The sequence below is a fragment of the Glycine soja genome, chromosome 2 (genome assembly GCF_004193775.1).
Source record: "Glycine soja cultivar W05 chromosome 2, ASM419377v2, whole genome shotgun sequence".
In the NCBI taxonomy this organism is placed as follows: domain Eukaryota; kingdom Viridiplantae; phylum Streptophyta; class Magnoliopsida; order Fabales; family Fabaceae; genus Glycine; species Glycine soja.
The window spans coordinates 10,189,894-10,214,377 of record NC_041003.1 but is presented as its reverse complement, the minus strand read 5'-3'; the positions used below and the strand labels follow the sequence as shown (position 1 = coordinate 10,214,377).

The window sequence follows — 24,484 nt, the reverse complement described above, 5'->3', positions numbered from 1 at the left end:
AAAAAGATATGATAATCCAAATCTTTTAACAAATAAAATCTCAAAGTTGGAGAAAGATTAATCTCTACAAAAAAATTACCATAAAAGCTTGTTACATACTGCATGCTTTTATGTGTGATTTGATTCTTGCATTAAAACAAAAAAGATTTATCAAGCACAACAGCAAGGGTCAACACATCTTCAATTTGATTTATTGATGTTATACACAATTACACATTACATACTTGCTATCGGCCTTAGATTTTCTTAACTACAAACAAGGTTGACACATATACTAGAAAACTAGATTCTTTAAATATGTTAACAAGAAGAGTTCAATTCTCTAGGGTGCATATAAAAAATATGTTATTATAAGAGATAAAATTTATTTTAATAATCTTTAATTCTCTATACTTCCAAGAATAGTCTTACAACTTTCCACTAGAAGAATACTTTTATTTTCAGGAAGAAAAAAAAAAACTCTTCGTGACACAATAATTTGAAAAACCGGTTAATCAACAAATTTTTACTAGATCAAATTAAGTCCGCTTAGTTAAAAGTGTTGATATTGGACTTCCATCTTACGTAGAGAAAGGCCCAAAATTTCATGGGAGTGATACTGAGAAGGTTGAGGTTGAGCATATGGAATCCCCAAAATAGTCCCTAGAAAAATGTCACAAGTTTTTTAATTGTTGTTTTTCGGAACGACAGGAGGAAGAATTATTAGTTTCAAAACAAAATAATTTCATTTTTTTTCTTACTTACTCTAATATAAATCCGAAAATGATAAAGTAACATTTGTGTAATCTTTCATATACCCCATGAAAATATTTTCTGCCATCGTATTATGTTGTATTTACATGGTACTTAAAACAAACAGTCGTGGAAATTCTCCAGGGGTGAGGTGAGTGAGAGCAAATACAGTAGCACTGATGATCTCTCCTCTGTAAATCAGATTAAATCACACCACCACGTCTTCTCTTCACTATGTTTATTATAACATGGTAGTATAATATTATCTAATTATGCTCAAGTATTACACACGTTTAATATACTAGCTAAATTTTAACATGATAAATATATTTTGAATGATATTATAATTCAACATCTAATATGATAGTAAGCCACAATAATAATTCAATCAAGTAAAACAGCACCATAATGAAATTAAATAATTAATATTTGTAGAAAAAACATTTTGAATTAGTTTTGTTCAATTTGCTTTTACAAATATTTTTAATATATAATTTTTTAATCTTGTAATTAAATTAGGTAAGGGTCATTTGTAATAAAATTTGAGAAAAACATATTTAATGAAATTATTTTAATAAAGGGTATATTTCATGATTCTCAAGAATTGTAATTTTTAAAAATTATGATTCTTGCCGGGAACGAATATAGAGGAGGACGGGTAGAGGTCCTAACCCCATCCCTAATCGGAACTTTTTATGTATACACAATACACATATATTTTTAGGGTAAATTATATTCGTATTTCACTCTATGTTTTTCTTAAATTGTATCTAATATTATTTCCTTTTTATATTATTTTTATTATTTTTCTTTTAATATTTACTCTATGTTTTTCTTAAATTGTATCTAATACTATTTCCTTTTTTATATTATTTTTATTCTTTTTCTTTTAATATTCACTTTATGTTTTTCTTAAATTGTATCTAATATTATTTCTTTTTTTATATTATTTTTATTCTTTTTCTTTTAATATGATTAATTAACGTCAATTAAAATATGTGAGCAAATAAAATTGTCCAAACATCTTTGTTACACTTGCATTTCCTGTATTTTTTTCAAATTGTACTCGATACCCCTGTTTTGTTTACATTATTTTTACCCCTTCTTTTGTTAATGTCATTAAATAACGTTACTTGAACTATGTGAACTGATGAAATTATCCTAACATCTTTGTTATACTTGCATCTCGTGTGTTTTTTCTCAAATTGTATCTGATACCCCTCTTTTGTTTACATTACTCTCACCTCTCTTCTATTATTGTTAACTAACGTTAATTGAAATATGTGAGTAAAGGAAATTATCTTAACATCTTTATCAAATACTCAATAACAAGTTAACAACTAACCATGTGAATGGACATTTCTCAAGACAACAATAATTTTCCTTTAATATTTGACTCTTACTTCATTGTTGCTAACACTTGAAGAAAAAGTAGCTCTTGATTGAAACATTATATCAAATATCTAACCATAAAAAATAAATGTTTCAAAGAAAGGAATTAAAAACACAAATGTATGAACAAAACACTAAAATTTGAAGCAAATGTCCATATTCAGTCAGTCAATAGGTAATGACTAGGAACACGTCTAACAAAAACGCAACAACCAAACTACTCAACACACACACACAAATTGAACTAAGAAGAAGAAGAAGCACATGTTGAAATATTTCCAGATTAAAAATGGTGTCATGTCTTTTATGGAGTTAAGAGAAAGAAAATGAGAATATTTTAGACATAAATTTTCATTAAAAGTCATGTGATCAACATGTGCCCATTTTCTATTAAATTATTAACCGGTATTTAGGAAAGAGAAAGTCTGCGTGTAATGTAAGCTAAATAATTAAAGATCTTTTTGTAGGATGTAAAAAATGAGGAATGTTGAGTGCAATTTGAAAAAAAAACACACAAAGAATGTGAGTGTATTTTTCTCATATTTTTAAGTTAGTATAAACTTATGTAAAATTAATTATGTATTATTATAATAATTGTTACAATAATTAAGGTTGTGTAAAACTAATTGTGTGTTTCTTATTACTATGACATCGTTAAAGTTATTATTATTTAAAATAAAAATTAGTTTTGATTTTACGTATAAATAGAAAACATTTTAAAAAAATATTATTTATTTAAAGTTAGATATCAAAATGGAGAAAAAAAAATATGCACTAATGTTAATTTTTAAAATAATTATCTTAAAGTAATTTAAAATATATAAATTTTGTAATTGAATGACAATCTAAATATTTAGACATTAAACTTTTTTTTTACTATAGAAATTAAACACTACTAGGTTATGAAAAAATGTATCCCGTATTAAACGTGTCTCCTTAGGTTAAATGCACCTAATTAAAAGAAAAATGTTGAAGTATTAATTTATGGGATCAAATCTTTAAAACATGTAATCATTCAATCAATATGTATCATAAGCAGCACGGTGAAATAACGAGCTGCATAACCCAATTTCCATCGTCCAATATGTTTCCATGGATTTTATTTATCTAGATTTTGTATTAAATTTTATTTAGCGTAGATTATATTTCGCACGAATTATGAAGAATGTTTTGGATAATAACAAAAGTAAGCAGGATTTCGTTGTGTGGTGGAGACAGTTTGAGCGAAATCTTGATTTTTTTTTGGGTATAATAATAATAATAATTTGTTTTTCGATAGCTAACCCATAAAATGAAATTGCAGGCTAACCTATTTTTTTTTTTCAGCTTCTTGTCTCATCATTCCATTGACAAATGTTGTACAGTATCAAATGACGGTTCCATTTGAATCATTATGGTTGAGCTTCTCTAAGTTAGGTTAGCCTGCAATTTCCATTTATGGGGTTAGTTAAAGTTCTATTCTACTATGCTAGATAATCATACCCCCATCCTATATCTTTTCCACTTGTTTCATTTTGTTTATCATAGTAAAAATTTGGAATCTGGTGCGATTTGGCTTGATCAAATCAATCATCATATTCAAGATATATTTAACCCAAAAGGTTCAAGAATGGGTGTAAGTACATATTTCACTTAAATAGTAAAAATGATTTATTTAGTTAAAAAAATTATGTTTAATTTTTATTGTACTGTAAATGAGATTAATTTCTGACAAATAAAAAAATATTTAAAATACTTAGATATGTGACTTTGATTAGATCTAAATCTTGAAATCTAACATTATTCAACCCATATTAAATATACACTTTTATCCACACACACATGCAAACAAACAAAAGAAAATCCCACTTTAATGTTGTTCAAAGTTGTGAGTGACATTTATGTGAATAGTAGTGATCAAGAAAATAAAATATGACAGGAAATATTAAACAAAATACAGAATAATAAAATACAATAAATAGGTAGCTAGAAGGACGAAAAGACGGGACGGCAAGGATAGGCATGGGCACAACAAAAAATCTGTGTTCTTAATTTTGCAATGGTCAATGCGATCTGTGCACTTGTTATTTATTATTTGAAGTTTCATCCGTTCATTATGATGTTACTATCATATTAGTAGTTAAAAAAGATTAGTTTAGTTTTAAAATACCAAGAAACTAATACCATGTTTTTGTCCTGTCGGTGGCCAATTCAGATCGAAGATATTCATGAACATAGGTTATATATGTACTTTGGTTTATACGAGGCTATCAATGAAGAATCCTTACTCTTTCATTTTTTTATTTAAAAAACCATAATTAAAATAATCCTGTGTGTTGCTAACGGACACACCGACATAATAGTGTTATTATAAAAAAATTATTTATATAGGCAATATTATGTACTTATTTAAATTGATATATTTTAAAACTATAATTATTTCAATTTTTTAAAATTGATAAAAAAAAGATAGTTGCTTTTTAAATCACGATAATTTGTGCTTGTGTTCCGACTTCTAATGCAACGATAAATCTTGGTCGATAATTTTACTTGCTGCCTTTACATTCTTTTTTAATTGTAACTTGTATGAGATCATTGTTTTAAGTTTCACCAGAAGTTCCTCGTTTTAACGATCTTTCAATTTTTATTTTATTTTCTGGAGTATAAACAACAAATATAGCCATTTCACCAAATTCACTGACTGAATGATACCATAAAACACATAACGACACCGATTTCTATATCTAGAATTGGTGTGGTCTTCATAGAGTTGAAACAGAGAAGCTATAGTAAAAAGTAAAACCTGACTAATGGAGAGAATGGTTAAGTTATTTAGCCGAAAGAGAGAAATGAACTTAAAATCCAGTAAACTTAGTAGTCCTTTTGTGCAAGGATGTTACGACATTAGAATTTTGCTACTCATTTTTATTAGAGAAGGATTTTTTAATATATATTTTTAATTATTTTTTTAGTTATAAGATTTACGTGATTGATTGAAGAGAGAATAAAGAAGAAGAAGAGGTGAGAATGACAACTTTAAGTATTTATATAATAGGAAGGTCTTCAATAGTTATACATTGATCAGTCACACTTGACTAATAAATCAAGGATCAAACAAACTCACAAAATTCAATATTACTAGCTAATAATGGATCAAGATCGACTATTCCCTAAGAATTTATGAGAATAACAACACAATTTAATTTTGAAGTTCTCAATAACTTTTAGAATCTTCTTTTAGTCTTAGACTAGCTTTTATGTCCTCTCAACATCTTCTAACAATCGATAAAAATGTTGAGAGGAGAATAGATGAAACTCTTAGATTTAAGGATTCATTAGTATTTTCTAATTGATATTTTTTATGTGAATGGTAAATATGTAAAAAAAATTATAATTTTTTTTTTACTTCAATAAATAAAAAGGAATGTAAATTAATTTATTAGATCAATACTAGGAAGTTTTATCAAATAATATAATGTTTTAAGAAAACCAAAATATATGTGTTAATCAATGACATTATTCTTAACTAAAATGATAGCGAGAGGGTGCTTAGAAAGTGGGAAGCATGATTAATTTGAAGACTATGATGATAGCCAGTGGGAGAGGAGGTGAGATTCACGCGCCACGATGAACATTAGGTCATTACTATCTTCATCAAATGAATGATGGCTTGATCACATCTTCATGAACATTGAATGAAAGATGATATCATACGACTTTTATTGGCGCGTTGGACCCTTCTGTTCACCGTTTGGAACCAAGGCGAACGCGGAGTTTGAAAATCTTTTTATAATAATAAATATAAAAACTAACAATAGTTATATTTATCAACAAAAATTCATAAACATTAAGTAAACTAAATTAATATTGCAGTAACAAAAAATTAAATTAAATTAATTTGATCGATTTTACATAATTTAATTTATATTTCGTGAATTAACTTCATTTTAACATATAATTTATTTTTAAAAAATAAACAATATTATATAATTTTTAAAATATAAGTAAATACCAATATTTATGTGTGTATATATATAATATTTAATATATCTTATTCTCCAAATACTAAAACTATAAAATTGATTGATTAAATTTTGAATTAAATTTTTAATAAAAATATTAAGTAATCAAATACATTAATCTGATTTCATATATACATACATATATATATATATATATATATATATATTTTAAACAAGAAATTGCTTATGAGTATAAAAAAAAACTTAATTAGAGTAGTAAATGCTCAATTTTATTTTCGAAGAAATAATTTTTTTAAAATATGTTCGTTCGTTTTTGTTAAAAATAAACTTAATTAAATACACACTAAATACGAGTGATTAAATTTAAATAAGTAATTAAAATACCAAATTGTTTTTTCTAAAGAGAAAAAAAAAATAGAGAGAGAGAGAGAGGGAGAGACGTGTATGGAGGAATCCATACATAGCCCAGTCACCTCAAATTCCCCACACTCGCTAAATAACGGGGAAAAAAAAAAAAACACTGCGTAACACGCTTCTCAGCGCGACGCATAATAATAATCCATAGAGTTTTTTTTTTTCATTCCCCTTTTTCTTCTTTTATTTTCTTTCTCCTTTTTCTTTTGTCTTTTATTATTATGCTGCTGTTGTTCGTTCATGTGAACATGGTGGATGCTGATAGAAGCAGATAATATAGGGTTTATATACAGATTTTTTATTAGTACGTCCCACACACTGCCCATGCAGCAGGGATAATCATTCTTTGGTGCCAATTTTTTTTTTTCATAAAATCCTCTCTGATTCTCTCTCTCTCTTAATTAGTTTCTCTTAGGAATCCCAGATCTTCATAGCCATTGTTCCCTCTAGCTTCATATGATTGGTAAGATATTTCCCTCATTTTAATTTCTTCTCTCTTTTTTTTTTTTTTTTCTGTTTTCATATTTTTCTTGCTTTATTTTGTTATTTTTTCTTCTGGGTGTTTTCAAAGTTTGGTTTTTTAATATCCATGTTGTGCCCCCATGTAAATTTTTCTAGTAAGGTTTCGTGGGTATTAGGAGATATAAGGCTGATCTAGTTGTCAAGGGACAAGGGACAAGGGAAAGGGCTGAGGTCGTTAGTTTGAATCATCCCGCTAACACATACTAACAATTAATATTTGCCCATAAAAAAAAGTTTCCGTGGGTATTCTTCATTCATAACTCTGAATTCGTTTGCGTGTGCATCTTGCATCGCATATGCCTCAAGCTGGATCCCATATGATTCACCTAGTTTTTTTGTTAGTTCATAAGTGTGTTTCATGTTTTTGTTTTGTCTTTTAATGTTTGGCAGTACACAAATGCATAAATCTCTCTCCTTAACCATGTGGTTGCCGTGAGAAACATGTGTTTCCAATGGAGCGAGCTCAAGTTTCATGCTGTTGGGAAGATCTGAAGTTCCTTTTGCATCCACTAACTTTTACAATATGTTACAGACAATAATTGCCTCATGATGTCGATTGAAACTTGCTAATTGTTGTCAATCTTGCTTTGATTAAAGATTTTTTTTGTCTTGGATCTTGCTTTGTTGATCATGCGAGTTATCATTCATGTAATTTTTAATAAGAATTAGGAACTGGTATTTCTCAGGTTCTAGATGGCAAAACCAAGTTCAGCTAATGGTAGGACTAGAAGCCATGTGCAGATCTTTATAGTAGTTGGTATGTGCTGTTTCTTCTATATATTGGGTGCATGGCAGAGAAGTGGTTTTGGAAAGGGAGATAGTATAGCATTGGAAATTACTAAGAAAGGCGCAGACTGTAATGTAGTTCCCAATTTGAGTTTTGATTCTCACCATGGTGGAGAGGTTAGCAAAATTGATGAATTTGAGTCAAAATCCAAGGTTTTTGAACCTTGTGATGCTCGTTACATCGATTACACTCCCTGCCAAGATCAACGGCGTGCTATGACTTTTCCTAGAGAAAATATGAATTATCGCGAGAGGCATTGCCCCCCTGAGGAAGAAAAGTTGCACTGTATGATCCCAGCACCCAAGGGGTATGTAACTCCTTTTCCATGGCCAAAGAGCCATGATTATGTTCCATATGCAAATGCTCCGTACAAGAGTCTTACAGTTGAGAAGGCTATTCAGAACTGGATCCAATACGAGGGAAATGTGTTTAGATTCCCTGGTGGTGGAACCCAATTTCCTCAAGGTGCAGACAGATATATTGATCAACTTGCTTCTGTGATACCTATAAAGGATGGGACAGTTAGGACAGCACTGGACACTGGTTGCGGGGTATGTTTGTCATTGCAAATTTCTTACGGCTATATCAAATTCCTTTTAGGTTTGTGCCCTTAATGTAAGGTTGTTTTGCTCAGGTTGCCAGTTGGGGTGCATATCTCTGGAGCAGAAATGTTATTGCAATGTCATTTGCTCCAAGGGACTCTCACGAAGCCCAAGTACAATTTGCTCTTGAAAGGGGTGTACCTGCTGTCATTGGTGTTCTGGGAACCATTAAATTGCCTTATCCATCTGCAGCCTTTGACATGGCACATTGCTCTCGCTGCTTGATTCCTTGGGGAGCTAATGGTGAGATATTTACATTTTTTACTATAATCTTCTCTATGAAGTACTTGCTGTAAATAAGGAAGCACGATGATTATTTGCTCATTCTTGCTCTTAGATTTTGCACCTTATATAACTTGTTATAACCGCTATTTACAAATGCATTTTGGGTCATTTATTTGCAGATGGAATGTATATGATGGAAGTTGACCGAGTTCTAAGACCTGGTGGTTATTGGGTGCTTTCGGGTCCTCCAATCAATTGGAAGATTAATTACAAAGCCTGGCAGAGACCTAAGGAGGATCTTGAAGAAGAACAAAGAAAGATTGAAGAGACTGCTAAGCTCCTTTGCTGGGAGAAGAAGTCTGAGAATTCTGAAATTGCCATTTGGCAAAAAACTCTAGACACTGAATCATGTCGTAGCAGACAAGAAGAATCTAGTGTAAAATTCTGTGAATCGACAGATGCTAATGATGTCTGGTATGACCCTTCATTTAGTATTAAACAACTGACATCTTGTTATTAATATTCCTTGTATTTCTTTACTAACCATAAGCACAAACATACATGAGTGCATAAAGCTAGGAGAGAAGTTGTGGAGAATAATGAAAAAAATGGTGTAACTACTGTTGCTATTTCTTTTATGTTTGCATTTGTAATTATTAAAATGCTTGATGATTCTTATTTATCATTGTTTTATATATCATGTGAAATTTTAACAAAACAATCCTTTTCTTTAATTTCACACATGGATGTCTCTGCTTGGAATTTATATATCCGAAAATTTGACCAATGCTTATGTTCAGAAGCAAGTGGTGTACTGACCTGGAATGTTTTTTTTTTTTTGTGGCTACAGGTATAAGAAAATGGAGGTCTGCGTTACTCCAAGTCCTAAAGTTTCTGGTGATTATAAGCCATTTCCAGAGAGGCTATATGCCATCCCTCCTAGAATTGCTAGTGGCTCTGTTCCTGGAGTTTCAGTTGAGACATATCAAGAAGATAACAAAAAGTGGAAAAAGCATGTAAATGCTTATAAGAAAATTAACAGACTGCTGGATACTGGAAGGTATCGCAACATTATGGATATGAATGCTGGATTGGGTAGTTTTGCTGCTGCTATTCAATCATCCAAGTTATGGGTCATGAATGTTGTGCCTACTATAGCTGAGAAAAGTACATTGGGTGTCATATATGAGAGAGGACTTATTGGCATCTATCATGATTGGTATGGTTTTCTAACTTCTTCCTCCTATTTTTATTTATGGCCAGCATGTCTTTATCTTATGTATTTTAATAGTAGTAACTATACTAATCTTGTACTGATAGTCGAGTCAAATAAAATTTTCAAATTTCAATAAATATGATTTGACTTGGAGATGTAGTCTGCCAATTATTATGATATCTTGTATTGAATTGTGATGTGACTAGCTATACAATTTATTATAATCAGCTTACTTCTTCGTCTCTTGTTTCTCCTTATTAATTTGTGTGCATTTATGATCCAGGTGTGAAGGCTTCTCTACATACCCAAGGACATATGACCTCATTCATAGCGATAGTCTCTTTAGTCTTTATAAGGATAAGTAAGTATTCCTTTGGTTAAATGGTTATTCAATTTTTCTTCCAGTTATAGTAAATTCATTAAATATCAATTCATAAGCAATATTTTTGGGCACCAAGGATGTCTAGCTCAGTTGGTTGAGCAAGGTGTGCAAGTCTTGGTACGTATCTTTAATTCTTACGGATAAAAAAAATCAATATTTTTGGGCTTGCTTAGCATTCAATTATAGTTTAGCTGTTATGACAATGATTTATGGGCAACTTCCCTTGTGGCAATGAAATCTGCACTGCAATGGTCGTGTTTGTTGAGTCTTTTTTTGATCCATGGGAATCGAAGACGTGTTGGGGGGTTTACAACAACTCACGCACCCATGCTCAATCAACATTTGTTGAGTCTAATGTGTGCCTGTACATCCTGTATGGTTAAAAAATCATTACCTGTCCTTTAATATGTGTATCTTCAAATTTGGCTGTGAATGTGATCATTGTATGAAAATTTGATAGTGCTCATGTTGTGTTTAAATTATAATTGTATGTTGCCATTAATCCCTGGCTTCATTGTTGCATGACATGTTGGTCTCTTTATGATTCTCGATGGGGAATCAACTAGTGGCTATACCTTGCAGTGAGATTGCTCTAACAGCTTCTACAGTTGTTTTGAGCTGAGTTTGGAGCTTATAACATGTTCATGTGTATTTATCTAGCTGTTACCACTAGTATAACCACTTAGTTTAAGTTCTTTGTGTTTCCTGTTATCAGACATTGTGTTCATTCTTGTGCCTCAAATCATGTGTGATAATTAAATGCAGATGTGATACAGAAGACATTCTTCTGGAGATGGACCGGATTTTACGCCCAGAAGGTGCTGTAATAATCCGCGACGAGGTCGATGTCTTAATTAAGGTAAAGAAATTAGTTGAAGGAATGAGATGGAATACTAAAATGGTGGACCATGAGGACGGTCCACTTGTTCCTGAGAAGATACTAATTGCTGTCAAGCAATATTGGGTTGCAAATGCCACATCTACACAATAATCACTAAAGACAAGTTGAAACTTGTACTGCCATTACCTTTCTATACACTATCCTTGTAGAGTTTTAATGGCTTTGCATGAGCATTTTGGCTTAACTAATCATCTCAACTGTGGTACGAGGGTGGATACTTGGCTTAACAAAACATCACAACTGTGTCACTTAGCTTAAGGTTTATGGCATTAGGCATTTTTTTTCTTTCATAATTTAATTTTCTTGTTATACGATGTTACGTTCAAAAGTCAAGCGAAGAGTGACTTATTTTTCAATAGTTGTCTTGTTTTCTCTGAATTTGAAGTTACAACCTCCCTATTGGTCAACTGAACTGGTGATTACTTGTCTGTGTTTTGTAATCAACAATAGTGTATGGTTCTTCTTCCTAGTTAAAATTCCCTAAGACTAAATTTAATTGTTAAATGTATCAACTTCAATTGTGTCCGAAAGTTTCTTTTTTTTTAAAGTACCAATTATTTTTACCAAAGTTAATAATTGACTACTACACTAACATAACCATTATTGCTTACACCTAACTTTGATTAAAGGTTCTTGTGAGAATTTTAGTGCCTTTTTAAGTTTTTTTTGCCTCTCGGTGGGACTTAAATTATTTTCATAAGTTTCGGTATTTTTGGTAAATTATAAGACTTGTATTCCGTTCAAGATTTAGTTGTAATTTTGATCTTTTGGGTTGGTCATGTGACTAATATGTTCAAGATTGAGTGTTTGATGGAGTGAAATAAAATGAAAGGAAAGTTAATTGAGATAAATCTTTGACTTAAAGTAAAGTGTAGAAGTACGAGTCTCATTTCATTTTATTGTTTATTTTACTTCTTTAGTTTCCTTTTCACTGCAAACTAATGGGGGCTTGGTTTTATAAGGCGAGTTTGTTTCTTTTCTTTTTGTTTTGCTGTTGTTTTTCTTTCTACTAATTTAAAAAAAAGAGAGATATTTTATAAGAATTAAATCTAGATATTTTCTTACAAATTTAATGTGTATTATTTATTGAACTACACTTATTTAGCAGGAAGAGAAATGAATGTTGATTTAATCCTTTTGACAAATAATCATAATTTTGGCTTTAGGGGAGTGGAGGGGACTGTACATGGTGACTGGCATTTTTACACCCACCTTTTCTTTACCATAAATAATAACGATAGAAATGTTCCACAATTTTAAGAGGGTGACCAGTAGCATATTTCGGACCAATCTTATTTTGAGAGAGACAAGCTCCACTAGGCATTGTTGGTGCCAGAGTCTTTGTTGCTCTTTTCTTAGCAATAGTCAAAATACCACAAAAGTACAAATTAAGTGGCAGTGAGAATGTCAGATAAGTTGCCACGGGAGTTAAAAGATAAAAGTTATATGTGCTAAATTGCCAACTCGGTGGTGGGATCATAGCCCTACTAGCAATAACCACAAGACAAGCCTAGGTAGTTCTGAAACATTCCAATACACATCTTGGTTCTAAATCTAATTATCTTAGAGAATGATATTTACCTAAATGGACAGCATGACTCATATGTCAACTCTAGACTAGGTACAGTGCCGTTAATCCAAGGACAAGCCAGGCTAGTGCATGTGGACCCTGCTTGCTTGCAATTTTATGCTACAAAACACAATAGAACTAGCATGGAAGGTTGGTGTGAAATTAATTGCAACCAAATTCCTGAACGTGAGGTAAGCTATGATGTTAAAAGTGGACAGAACAAGTGAATCTGATAGACCAGGAAGGAGCCCAATAATTAAGGAGACCGGTAGAATTAATTTTTTTTCTTTTTTTAAAAAAAGAATGACCTTTTTCACAGTTTTTAAAGAGAACTTTAAGTAACATGATAGTAATTGGTCATATTAATAGAGTAAATTATAATAATACCTCCTAAATATCTATTTTTTTAACCATTACATTCATTTTTCTTATAGGAGGTATTAGTGTAAGATTCGAGGAAGTATTAGTATAATATTTTCAAACATATAAGGAAATGTTAGCATAATATTTTTAAACTTAAAGAAGAATTAATGTAAGAAAATAAAAAAGAGTAGAATTAGGTATAATTTGATAAATAAAAAAAATCAGAAAGTGTTACTGTAATTTGTTCTTTTAAAAAGGAGTCTCGCCCCAGGAAAATTCTTGGAGTTTGAATTCTAAACTTTGGAGGCTTTAGTTACTAACTCAAGAGTTTGTATTACAGCTATGCAGAAGAATACATGACTAAAGACAAACAAAAAGAAACTTTTGAGTTATATACAGAAGATTGTTTCCTATAATTTAAACTAAACAAAAGACATAATTATCCTAAATGACACAAAGTCTAATCCGAGAATGTCCTCATTGTACAAAACGAAAATATCATTTAAGTGATGAATGGTTAACCACTTGCATAACTTGATTAAAGGCCAGCTATTAATTGGTACAAATTGAATTATGTTGTTGTTTTTGTTCCCATAAATATTTTTTTTAAGACAATCATATTCGAGTCACTGTTAAATATTAAAACATCAATAATAAAAATTCAAACCTTAATTTATCACGTGAGAGACTTGTCCCTTACTATTGATAAATTGAATAACCTTATTCTAACATCATAATTTTACAGTTATTCGTGTACACTAAATTTTTTCTTTATTTCAATGCCACATCACTTATTGTGTTATATAATTTTCTCTCTTCCCTTCCTCTCTCTCGTATAGAAATTGTAGTAAGAATTTGTGATAAGATTAGCATTACCTGTTCAAATTTAGCGTCACGGTACTTAAGGGGCCTTGCATTGGTTGTCTCTGTTAAAGCTACTGTGACCGGGGTCCTCAGAAACTATTTATTATCTATCATTTGTTCGGATTAAGCTTAGAGTGTGGTGTATAATAGCATTGTGAAATCTTGTCAATATTTTGTCTGGTTTGGATATATAAATATATGGTTGATATAGTAGGCAAACTATTGCCACCGGTAAGAAATATATATGCTTAATGCTTGTTTTGTTTTTACTGTCTATTTTGTGTGGACAGCGTATCTCTGGGGAAAAAAAAACAGACAAGTATTTTGTGTGGAATTGTTTTTTTGTGGTTTTGTCATTCCAAGCATGAACCTTGGTAATTCTAAATCTTCTTACAATATTCTCCTGTTGCTTTGTATGGCAAATATGGAATGTTTCTTTATGTTTTCAAGACATTGTAATAGACAGGTTAATGTTTCCTTTTTTTGTAAGATATAATATTACTCTATTATTACTTTTTCTAAAGAATAATTCTAAATCCTCCAATAACATCCTCCTCTTAATCCCCTACATATAGTAAGTATGTTTTATTGCCACGATGTAGGTGTGATTATGAATTATCTATTAACTATTAATTTTATCTATAATTAATTTGTATTTAAAAATTTGACTTGACTACCTTTAAATTGAGATATCATTTTCTAATCATTAAATATAATTAATTTGTATTTAAAAATTTGATTGACTACCTTTAAATTGAGATATCATTTTTTAATTATTAAATATTAAATGTGCTTTTAAGATATTAAATGCATTTTTATAAAATAGCAGGAAGATTTGTAAAAAAATATAATCATTACTCTTTTCATAAAATGTAACCAAGGAATCAATATCTTTAGAGCATCATTATATCCCAAACAGCAGTCTAATTACATCAACTGCATTCAAGTATTAATAACCTCTTTGAATTTAATTGAAATGCAGTAATATTGTAAAGAATTTTCATACTATCATTTATTATATAAGATAAAGATTATTAATTTTTTATAATAATTACTTTAAAATTTATATGTCAAACAATTTTCAATTTATCAATCGTGTAAAAACCTTTATACAAGGGTATCAAATGGCCAATTAAATCTTTCAGCATATGGCAGAGTTTGTATTGGTATTATCGCAAAAGTCATATCTGGGAAGACCCTTTCTCTTCAGTGTTTGTCACAATTAAATCTCACTATAGTTCGTTTGATTATTCAACATTGATTTAGTTAAAGGTGTATTAAACCTAGAATAGACAATACACTAGGTTAGATCCACTTGTGAAAAGGAAAAAAGAGCAATACTTTTAAAATGATGGGACTACATATATATTATACAATCAAAGAGGATAAAAACATGTTTCTCTCTAGTAGTTATCACCCTATCACCTGGAAGGAGACAAATCACAGGGCCTTACAATATAACTAACATACCATTGTTAACATGAAGAAAAGAGTCTGTGCTAATGCATGTTATTAGGCAGAATGTTATTAATATACTTTACTTGTTATCCATCAGAATTCAAAGAAATTTCATCAGTGATAAAACTATTGATGAAGTGTCAATTAGGCCACACACAAGCACATGACCCTACCCATTTGACATTTTGCTTATTCCATTAGCCTACTTATTGAGCTACTCTTAAATGTGCCAGGCAGTTATTCAGCTATTCATTTTAAATTCTCTCCTGCATCCATTTCCTTCCCTCTATCTAGTTTTAGCCTTCTCTTCACATAACTAAGTTTTGCTTTCAACCTTGCTAGCTGCTACTTTTGCTTATTATTATGGCCTTTTAGCACTCAAAAGTTGTCATAATACTAGTTCTATTACTTCAAAGTGTTTTAGTATCTTTATCTATACCACTGTTTTTTAATTTCAATCTCATTTTGTTCTTTTTGTATCTCATCTTCCATCAGCCTCTGTGCAAACAGGTTCTTTTGGGCCCTTTTCTGTGTGTACTTTGATACTTTTTCACTATGGTTATCTCAGCAGCCACTTCAAATAACAACAACATCCATCAGTTGCAATCTTTCAACTCTCAGAACAACAATTACCACCTTCGCGACGCGTCCTTCTCTTCGTACTTGAACAACAAAGAAGAGATCCTGACAGAGTCAGGCCATGGCTATGTCAGCAGCAGAAAGGATCCTCTCGGAGTAAAGAAGGAAGATGATGGAGAAATTGGAGTATTTGAAGCTGAAAAGTACTTCAATGGAGAAGAGATTGGAAGCCCCCCAAGAGTTGCTGATAATGATGCAAACAAGCACCGGCCCCAGAAAGATGAACAAACAGCTCTTGTAACCAGAAAGTACAAAGTTCAGAATGGAACTCCAAGTGTAAGGTCTGAATCAAGCTTGAATAGCCAAAGTGCACTTTTGCAAAGTGCTGTGAGGAACTCCTCAAGGAACATGAAAAGCAAATTGCATAGGAAGAGTTTTCTAGCTGGTCTTGGTTGCAAATGCTATTGTTCTGACAAGAATTCTGTTGATATTAGTGACCATGCAGGTGAAATCAGTTTCAGCAAAAATTCTAGTCATGGAAAAACAACTTCAAGAAATATGTTCAATGCTGATCCAGAGGCTAATCATTCAGTTAAAGTTACTAGGCCTCACGCAGCCGAAATCTCGATTAACAAAGATGTTTACTTCCAAAGGCCAGAGAAGTTAGGGGTGGGATTGAGCAAAGAGAACAGTTTAGCACTCTCAGGTTTGAATTCTAGCTCAGGAAATAATCCGGCGAAAATGCAACTTCAACAAGTAGAGAAGTCAAGGAATTCATTGGAAGTGTTTGGCTCCCCAATACTGAGTAGCAGGAGCAAGTCTTTGAGCTTTGATAAAAGGTTGGCAAAGACCTCTTCCTCTTCTTGGGATGCTGCTCCTAAAATTGAAGAAACTGACTTCTCAGCAAATTCTGGTGGAAACTACAATGATGCTGATAGTGATGCAAGTTCAGACTTGTTTGAGATTGAAAGCCTCACAGGAAAATCCAACTCCTTCTTCCTTGGTAGATCATCATCCAATGTTGTTTCTAGCTGTGCCAGCCCCACAACTTGTTATGCACCGAGTGAGGTAAGCATAGAATGGAGTGTGGCCACTGCCAGTGCCTTGGAGTACTCAGCCATGTCAGATTATGATGATCAAAGGTCAATAGGAACCACAAGGAGTCCAATTACGACATCCTTAGTTTCCTCAAATGGTAAACCAAAAGTCGTTGTCAAAGAGACGCAGAGGCGGCGTCCTAGCATGCTGTTGGGTTGCAAGAGCCAGAAAGCTGTAGGAGTTGCTTTGGATGCCTTCACAACATATGAGAAAACAAGTTCTAACGCGAATAGTCGTCGCAGGTCTGACACCTTCCCTCAGGTGACAGAGTTTAAGACAGAGACAACAAAGGAAGGAAGTTTTGGTGCAAGACATAATAAGCAACATGCTTATGCAACAAACCCACTTCAGCGCTCACTCTCACCACATCCTTCACAACTCTTGTACATTTAGCTGCTGCTGCTGCTTGAATACATGTGTGTGTAGTTGAAATTTGTTCAATGAATAAACCCTCACCACCTAATCTGTATGCATCATCATTTTTAGTCTCCAACTTTATTTAAAATTTTACATTAGTCGTTAACTTTAAAAAATGTCATTCACTTTGGTGATTTTTTTTTTTTTTTTTGAAAAACAAGGTGAATGACATTTATTGAAGTTAAGGACTAAATTGAATTTTAATAGAGGTAAAGACTTAAAATGACTGACATATACAATTCAAGAGACTAAAGTGATGGTTTAGTCTTTGTTCAATTATGTATCTCGAGTCTTGAATTTGTGTGATAGATGTGTTGTCCAACAATAATGGTAGATAAGCTTTTACTCCAAAGTCCCCATCTCAAATGGGAAGTGTCTTGTTTCTCCCCTCTTGCTGATCTTCATGTATTCTTCCACTTGCTTTGTTAGCAGTTTCTGGTAGAAAATCTTGATGAGAATGGATGCCTTGTATTCATGCGTTTGGTCTCATATAAAGAAAGATGGAATATGAAAGGTGACCTCGTATTGTCAAAGCAATGGAAACCGCCTCTTTAAATGCTCTCTCCTATCAGAGAACTTGCTTGTTCCATAGCTTTTTGTTTTTATGCATTGTTGCATCTGATTAGAAGAATGACTTAGCACAGATTCTCAAAACTTTTCCCTTTTCACTTTACATGATATTTTTCTTATTGGACCACAAGTGATAGAAAAGGGAAAAAGAAAAGTGAGATGTATGCATCTTCTATAACTGCATCCAACCAACAAATAGGAGAAAAAAATTATTGTAAAGCTAATCAACCTTTAAATACAATGAGGGGGTAATCATAGGCAATTATGTTCTACTCATTAAACCTTTATGTAGTGCGTGCAATGGATGAAAAGTTCATGCCAACAGCACTTTTTAATCATGTGATAACAAGAGCTTATATCCATAATACAGACAAAAGGTGTTACCAGTGAGGAGCTTCTGATCAGACAAAGCTTCAGTGTCCAACAGATAATTTTCAAACCTCAATTGGAATGTCCTTACAGCAACATTCAACTGGCAAAAGCGACACCTTAACACGAGCACCAAGGAATGAAGCTAGCTGCCTTTAATTCTAAAACTACCTCATAAATAAAGTGGTCCATGAAGTTAATCATCATTCTTTTGTCATGCCAATTTATCCAGAAATTCATCAGATATAATACACTTAGAGATTAGAATCAGTTTAACTTGCTACAAGCCTCTTGCAATTCAATTCTGACATTCTGCTGAAATCAATGCTTGATTCATTCAAATGAAATTTTATTCATGTCTCAAATGCAAGTAAATAGAGTATGTGTTTTAAGGACACTAGTTAAGGAATTCAGAATAGAAAGTATTATTGAAATTTGCATCGAAAATGCATTGGAAATCACTGTAAAAATACATTAACAACACTTTACTATTTTGAATTAATTTCTTAATTAATGCTTTAATAGGAAAAAAATTCTTAATCAATTAACAACTTTGATTAGCATTTTTCATATAGTATTCCATTTGTCCCATTATAATTCTCGCATAAGAGAAAAAAAATTACTCTAAAATAATTATCATTTTAATTTCTTAATGTAACATTAAATATATTTTTTCACTTATATTTATTTTAATATTAATATTAACATTGAACAAAAAAATCTATAAATGAACTAACCATAATATAAAATTATTTTATAAAATTATTAGTCTCTTTTATTTTTTTATTGTGTTTTCTTGATTTTCTATTATTTTTTTTTGTTCTGGGTGAAAAACCTTGGTATGCTCCTAGAAGGAAGTTCCGTTCCCTCTAAAATGCAAAAAAATGTGAAACTTCATCATATAGCAATTAATGAAGTTTTCCCACATAGACCTTCATAGACAAAGGTCAAGCATGCAGCCACGTGAAACTGAGGTCAATAAGCTATTTATTATTTAAAAAGCAAAAACAGATAAGATATTAATGCCGCCAAAGGAGAAGATCAATATGCAAATATAATGTCATCCTGCGAAATTTATTGCTTGAGCAACCTTGTTTGTGGTGCAAATTAGAAGATTAATGGTCCACTCCAATAAATAAATCAGAATATTAAGCAAGCAGTTGTCATTTTTAATGTCTATGCATTATTTTTTCACATATCACTGGCTAAAGATTATCATTGTGACCATATGTGATTGTCATGGGCCACGAAATGGATGATGGCATTTAAGCTCTCCGATTGGGCCCCACTAGCCTTCACGTGGAGCTAAAAAGAGCCTCTAAACTTGAAAAATGTCACCAATGCAAGCAAGATATATGAGTATATCTGTTCGTAGTTAGATGATGAATACGACCTAACATGGATTGTTTATGATTCTAACCACACATTCTCTACACATTTTAAGGGTTTTAGTTTGTTGATTTAGATGGGATGGCAAAACATATCTGATTCTTATGTCAATAATGACAAAGAAAGGATAAAACCAGCAGTCCGGTCCTGTCTAAATAAATCACAAATTCATAAGAGTTGAGATGCTCAACAAAATCATGGTTCTGCTTTGTGTTCAGGTTAAAAGTTAAATGATATTAGGGTTGTAGTTGGTATGGAGTAAATACTCTTTTTAAGAGTGAATCACTGCCTAAAATTGTAATGATTGGTCAACTTAGATGTTGAAATTAATAAAATAGAAAAATGATTCCTAAAATTGTACATTATCAATCGATTTATTCCTTGAAATTCTAATAGTCAATGAAATTGGTCTCTAAAATTAAGAAAATTGCAAAATGATCCCCTAAACATCAATCAATTTAGTCCCTTTAGCTAATATCATTTAACCTCGTTAAAAATATTAAATTGACACGTTAAGTGCTTGAGGCAGCTAGACAAACATAGTTGTCATACCATAGTGATGATGAAAATGACTAAAATATTGATGAAATAATAATTAATTATTTTCATTCTTTAAGTCAATGTTCCTCCTCTTCTCATTAGTTTTACATTAGTCTTCCAATCAATTCATTGAGGAAACGTCACCACAGTAACTCATACAAGTTGTGCGAAACATGCATAATTTAATGAATGAGAAAAACATTTTTAACGATATTAGAAAATTTGAGCCCCTTCATTAGTTCATATAATTATGTATGCTTCACAGAACTTGATCTCATGATTTCTGTGATGGCATTTGCTCAATGGATATATCACAAGAATAATTACCACATTTCTTCAATAGGTATATCAGAAGACTAATGCAAAACTAATGAGCGAAGGAAAAATAAAGACATGGGAAAACCAATTATTATTCTACCAATGTTTCGGTTATTTTCATCATTGAAAACAAGGTATGTGTGCCTAGTTGATTGCCACAAAACTTAGCATGTAAATTTAGTTTGTTTTTTTTTAATTGCACTGGATGATACAGGCTAATAAGGAAGAGACTAAATTGATTGATGATATACAAGTTTAGGGACCATTTTATTATTATTTTTATAACTGCATCCAGCCAACAAATAGGAGAAAAAAAATTATTGTAAAGCTAATCATCCATTAAATACAAAGAGGGGTAATGAAAGGCAGTGATGTTCTAATCATTTATCCTTTTTTTGTGCAATGGATAAAAAATTCACGCCAGGGAACACTTTTTAATCATGTGATAATAACTAGTACTTATATCTGGAACTGGAATAAAGACAACAGGTGTTACCAATGAGGAGCTTCTGATCAGACAAAGTTTCACTGTCCAACAGATAACTTTCAAACCTCAACTGGAGAGAATGTCCTTACAGCAACATTCAACTGGCAAAAGCGACATCTTAACATGGCCACCAAGGAATGAAGCTAGCTGTTTTTAATTTTATAGCCACCTCATAAATAAAGTGGCCCATTAAATTAATCATCTTTTTTTATGTCATGCCAATGCCAATTATCCGCAAATCCATTCACAGAGATTAGAATGAGCATAACACGCTAGAAGCCCCTTGCAAGTGGATTCTGATATTCTGCTGAAATCAATGCCTGATTCAATCAAATGTTCATTTGATTCACGTCTCAAATGTGAACATATTTAGTATCTGATTAAATTTTTCTTAGCTAGAAAAAGGCTCCATTCCCTCTAAAATGCAACAATTTGAAACTTTTTCAGTCAGCAATTAATGAAGTTTTTCCACATAGGCCACCATAGACAATGGCTAAGCATGCAACCATGTGATACTGTGGTCAATAAGCTATTTATTACTGAAAAAGCAGGAGCAGATAAGATATTAATACCCCAAGAAGAGAAGATCTGTGCGCAATATATAATGTCATAGGTCATTAGTTTGAGTTTTATAAATGAAAAAACGTGATTGAAAAGGAATATCTAACTAAAGATAGACATCAGGTTTTTTGGCACAAATTCATCATCAATAAATATATCGTGTCAATAATATGGTGAAAAAAAAGAAATATATAATGCCATCCTGAGAACTTTATTGCTTGAGCAACCTTGTATGTGGTGTAAATTAAGAGATTAATGGTCCACTCCAATTAACAAATCAGAATATTAAGCAGTTGTCATTTTTAATGTCTATGCATTATATTTTAATATATCGTGGACTAAAGATGATATTTGTGACCATATATGATTGCCAAGGGCCATGAAAGAGATTATTGCATTAAAGCTCTCTGATTGGGCCCCAGTAGCCTTCATGTTATTAGATACTACACCCATGGATTAAATGATTACTAAGTATAACAGCTGGTAATCTGTTATGTCAGTTTTTCTGTTAGGATATAATGTAGTTCTACGTAAGAGTCACATGTGTAAACTCTCATTGATGTGATTTTCAATAATACAATTCATCTTCAATTTTTGTAATAAAAGAGCCTCCTAAGCTTGAAAAACGCCACGCAAACATATGTCTGGAGATCATATTCTAGACATCATGTACGTCTAATATCTTTATCTTTATCATGAAAAAAAAAAGAGAGTACGTCTCATATCTTTATCTTTATCATGAACAAAAGAGAGTGAACAAGGTACATCTGTTAGTGGTTAGATGATGAATACGACCTAACATTGTTGATTTATCATTCTAACCACACATTCTCTCTACACGTTTAAGGGTTTTAGATGGATGTCAAAACATATTTGGTGCTTAATTGTGTCAATAATTATTAATGACAAAAGAAAGGATAAAACCAGCAGTTTTAATTTGTCCAAAGAAATCACAATTCATAAGAGGACATTAGATGCTCAACAAATCCTTGGCTCTGCATTGTGTTCTGTTTAAAAGTTAAACGATAGTAAATCTTCATTTTAATCCTTCAAAATACCGTTACAAACTTTTGTATTTGGATACATGACCCCTATAGTAAATCTTTATTTCTCCTTGAATAGAAAAGATGTAATTCTAAGATATATGAGAGTTTTTTTACTTTTTAGGGTTATTTTTTTCATTTTTTAAATTGGGAGTCGTTTTTAAATAATTATCCAAAAAGGATAAGTTAGGTATCACAACTTTTGACAATTAAATAAATAATTTTTTTATAATTTGAAAAAATTAGAAAAAAAACCGTAAAAAAATAAAAAAAATATTTAAAAAAAAACAAATAACTTTAACATTTAAAAAAAGGTTTTACAACTTGAAAGTCGTAAAACAAAAAAAAATTAAAAAAAAGCTTTTATGACTTTAAAGTCTAAAAGAAAAAAAAATTATTTACAACTTTCAAGTCGTAAAAAAAATTTAACGGAAATCATAAATAATATTATGACTTCAGTTAAAAAAATACGAAACAGTAACAAGTGTGTGACATCTCTAACGACTTACTCACTTTTAGGTCATTATTTAAAAATGATCCCAATTGAAAAAAAACCCTAAACGGTAAAAAAAAACCATATATGAGAGGATTTTTCTGTAAACGAGAATGCTATTATTCTTTGTAATTTTTTAGTGAGAGGCTCAAGCTAGTAGGATAGTAAAGTTGAAGAGGATTTTTTTCAAATTTATCAAAAAAAAACTTTTTAATTCTTATTTCATATAGTACGCATTTGTTAAAATGTTTCCGTTAACGTAAACGGGAATATAGAACCACATTACATTGTATGTCTTTCAGGTGCTATCTCTAATATTTCTTTTAGTCTTCCTATCTTTGATCTTTATTGTGTGTAGGATTTTTCCCCAACAAATAAAATATGTTACTACTTTATTAACTAAGTTAAAATGTTTATATTAGTATCGAACCATCGAACAAGTAATCTCTGCAAGAGGATACTTGTGAGAAAAAAAAGTATTTATGTATAAACCTATTTATAATGAATTTCTTGATAAAATTTTGTCTCCTTTAAGTTTTGTTAAGATTGTTAAAATGGGATGTAATGGAATCAAATAAATAAAATTATATTAGTTGTGAAACTATCTAACATAAGTTAAAATGAAACATAACGGAATTTATTTGAATTTTTACTTATAAAATTACTTTTTTACTGGTAACAATTATGCATTTATCATTCCATTTACTTTTCAAATTATAAAATAAAAACTTAATTCCATCCTAAACATAAAATATTCAAATGATAGCGTGAAAAGACCCATTAACAAATATCCAAGCTTAGGGATAAATTTCAACTTTGAATAATTTCTTCTTTTTTTAGGATCCAGCTCCTCAAAAAGTGTCAATTTTAGACAGACAAAATGATACTCAAGCAGTCACATCGATCGCATCTAATGAGTCATAAGACTGTTTACATTGCAACGTGCCAAAAACTATTCTTTTATAATGCAAATAACTTTTTTTGATACTGTATAATAAATAATGGCAACTATATTTTCGTACACTGCAACTGTTTATTATTAAGTATAAACCTTGCTTATAAAACTTAAATAAAACTGAAGCCTACTCTCATCTCGTTATAAACGAATGTGGATACAGCAAGATCTTTTAGTTAAATTGAGTTTCGAGTCTCATGAATTAAAAGAGTTACGTATAAGTATAAAATAAATTTTATACTAACATTCAATCAAAAATTATAAAATAATTTTAG

At 31.1% G+C, this 24,484-nt stretch overlaps 2 protein-coding genes across 2 annotated transcripts; both read left to right on the top strand.

Moving 5' to 3' along the window:
• Positions 1 to 6,576: 6,576 nt before the first annotated feature.
• LOC114386457 (probable methyltransferase PMT2) lies at positions 6,577 to 11,647 on the top strand. Its single transcript, XM_028346470.1, has 7 exons — positions 6,577 to 6,963; positions 7,709 to 8,360; positions 8,444 to 8,654; positions 8,816 to 9,110; positions 9,487 to 9,855; positions 10,136 to 10,213; positions 11,000 to 11,647. The coding sequence occupies exons 2-7, from the start codon at positions 7,716 to 7,718 to the stop codon at positions 11,223 to 11,225; spliced, it is 1,824 nt and encodes a 607-aa protein (XP_028202271.1). The 5' UTR covers positions 6,577 to 6,963; positions 7,709 to 7,715; the 3' UTR covers positions 11,226 to 11,647.
• Positions 11,648 to 15,618: 3,971 nt separating this feature from the next.
• LOC114386451 (protein PHYTOCHROME KINASE SUBSTRATE 2-like) lies at positions 15,619 to 18,040 on the top strand. Its single transcript, XM_028346458.1, has one exon. The coding sequence runs from the start codon at positions 15,946 to 15,948 to the stop codon at positions 17,458 to 17,460; it is 1,515 nt and encodes a 504-aa protein (XP_028202259.1). The 5' UTR covers positions 15,619 to 15,945; the 3' UTR covers positions 17,461 to 18,040.
• The last annotated feature ends 6,444 nt before the right edge of the window (positions 18,041 to 24,484 follow it).

What these genes read in the sequence shown, in the direction of transcription:
- LOC114386457 (XM_028346470.1), top strand. Translation starts at nt 7,716, where the DNA reads ATGGCAAAACCAAGTTCAGCTAATGGTAGGACTAGAAGCCATGTGCAG. An exon ending in CACTGGACACTGGTTGCGGG is followed by an intron (nt 8,361 to 8,443) that starts GTATGTTTGTCA and finishes TGTTTTGCTCAG; the next exon opens with GTTGCCAGTTGGGGTGCATA. An exon ending in TTTAGTCTTTATAAGGATAA is followed by an intron (nt 10,214 to 10,999) that starts GTAAGTATTCCT and finishes AATTAAATGCAG; the next exon opens with ATGTGATACAGAAGACATTC.
- LOC114386451 (XM_028346458.1), top strand. Translation starts at nt 15,946, where the DNA reads ATGGTTATCTCAGCAGCCACTTCAAATAACAACAACATCCATCAGTTG.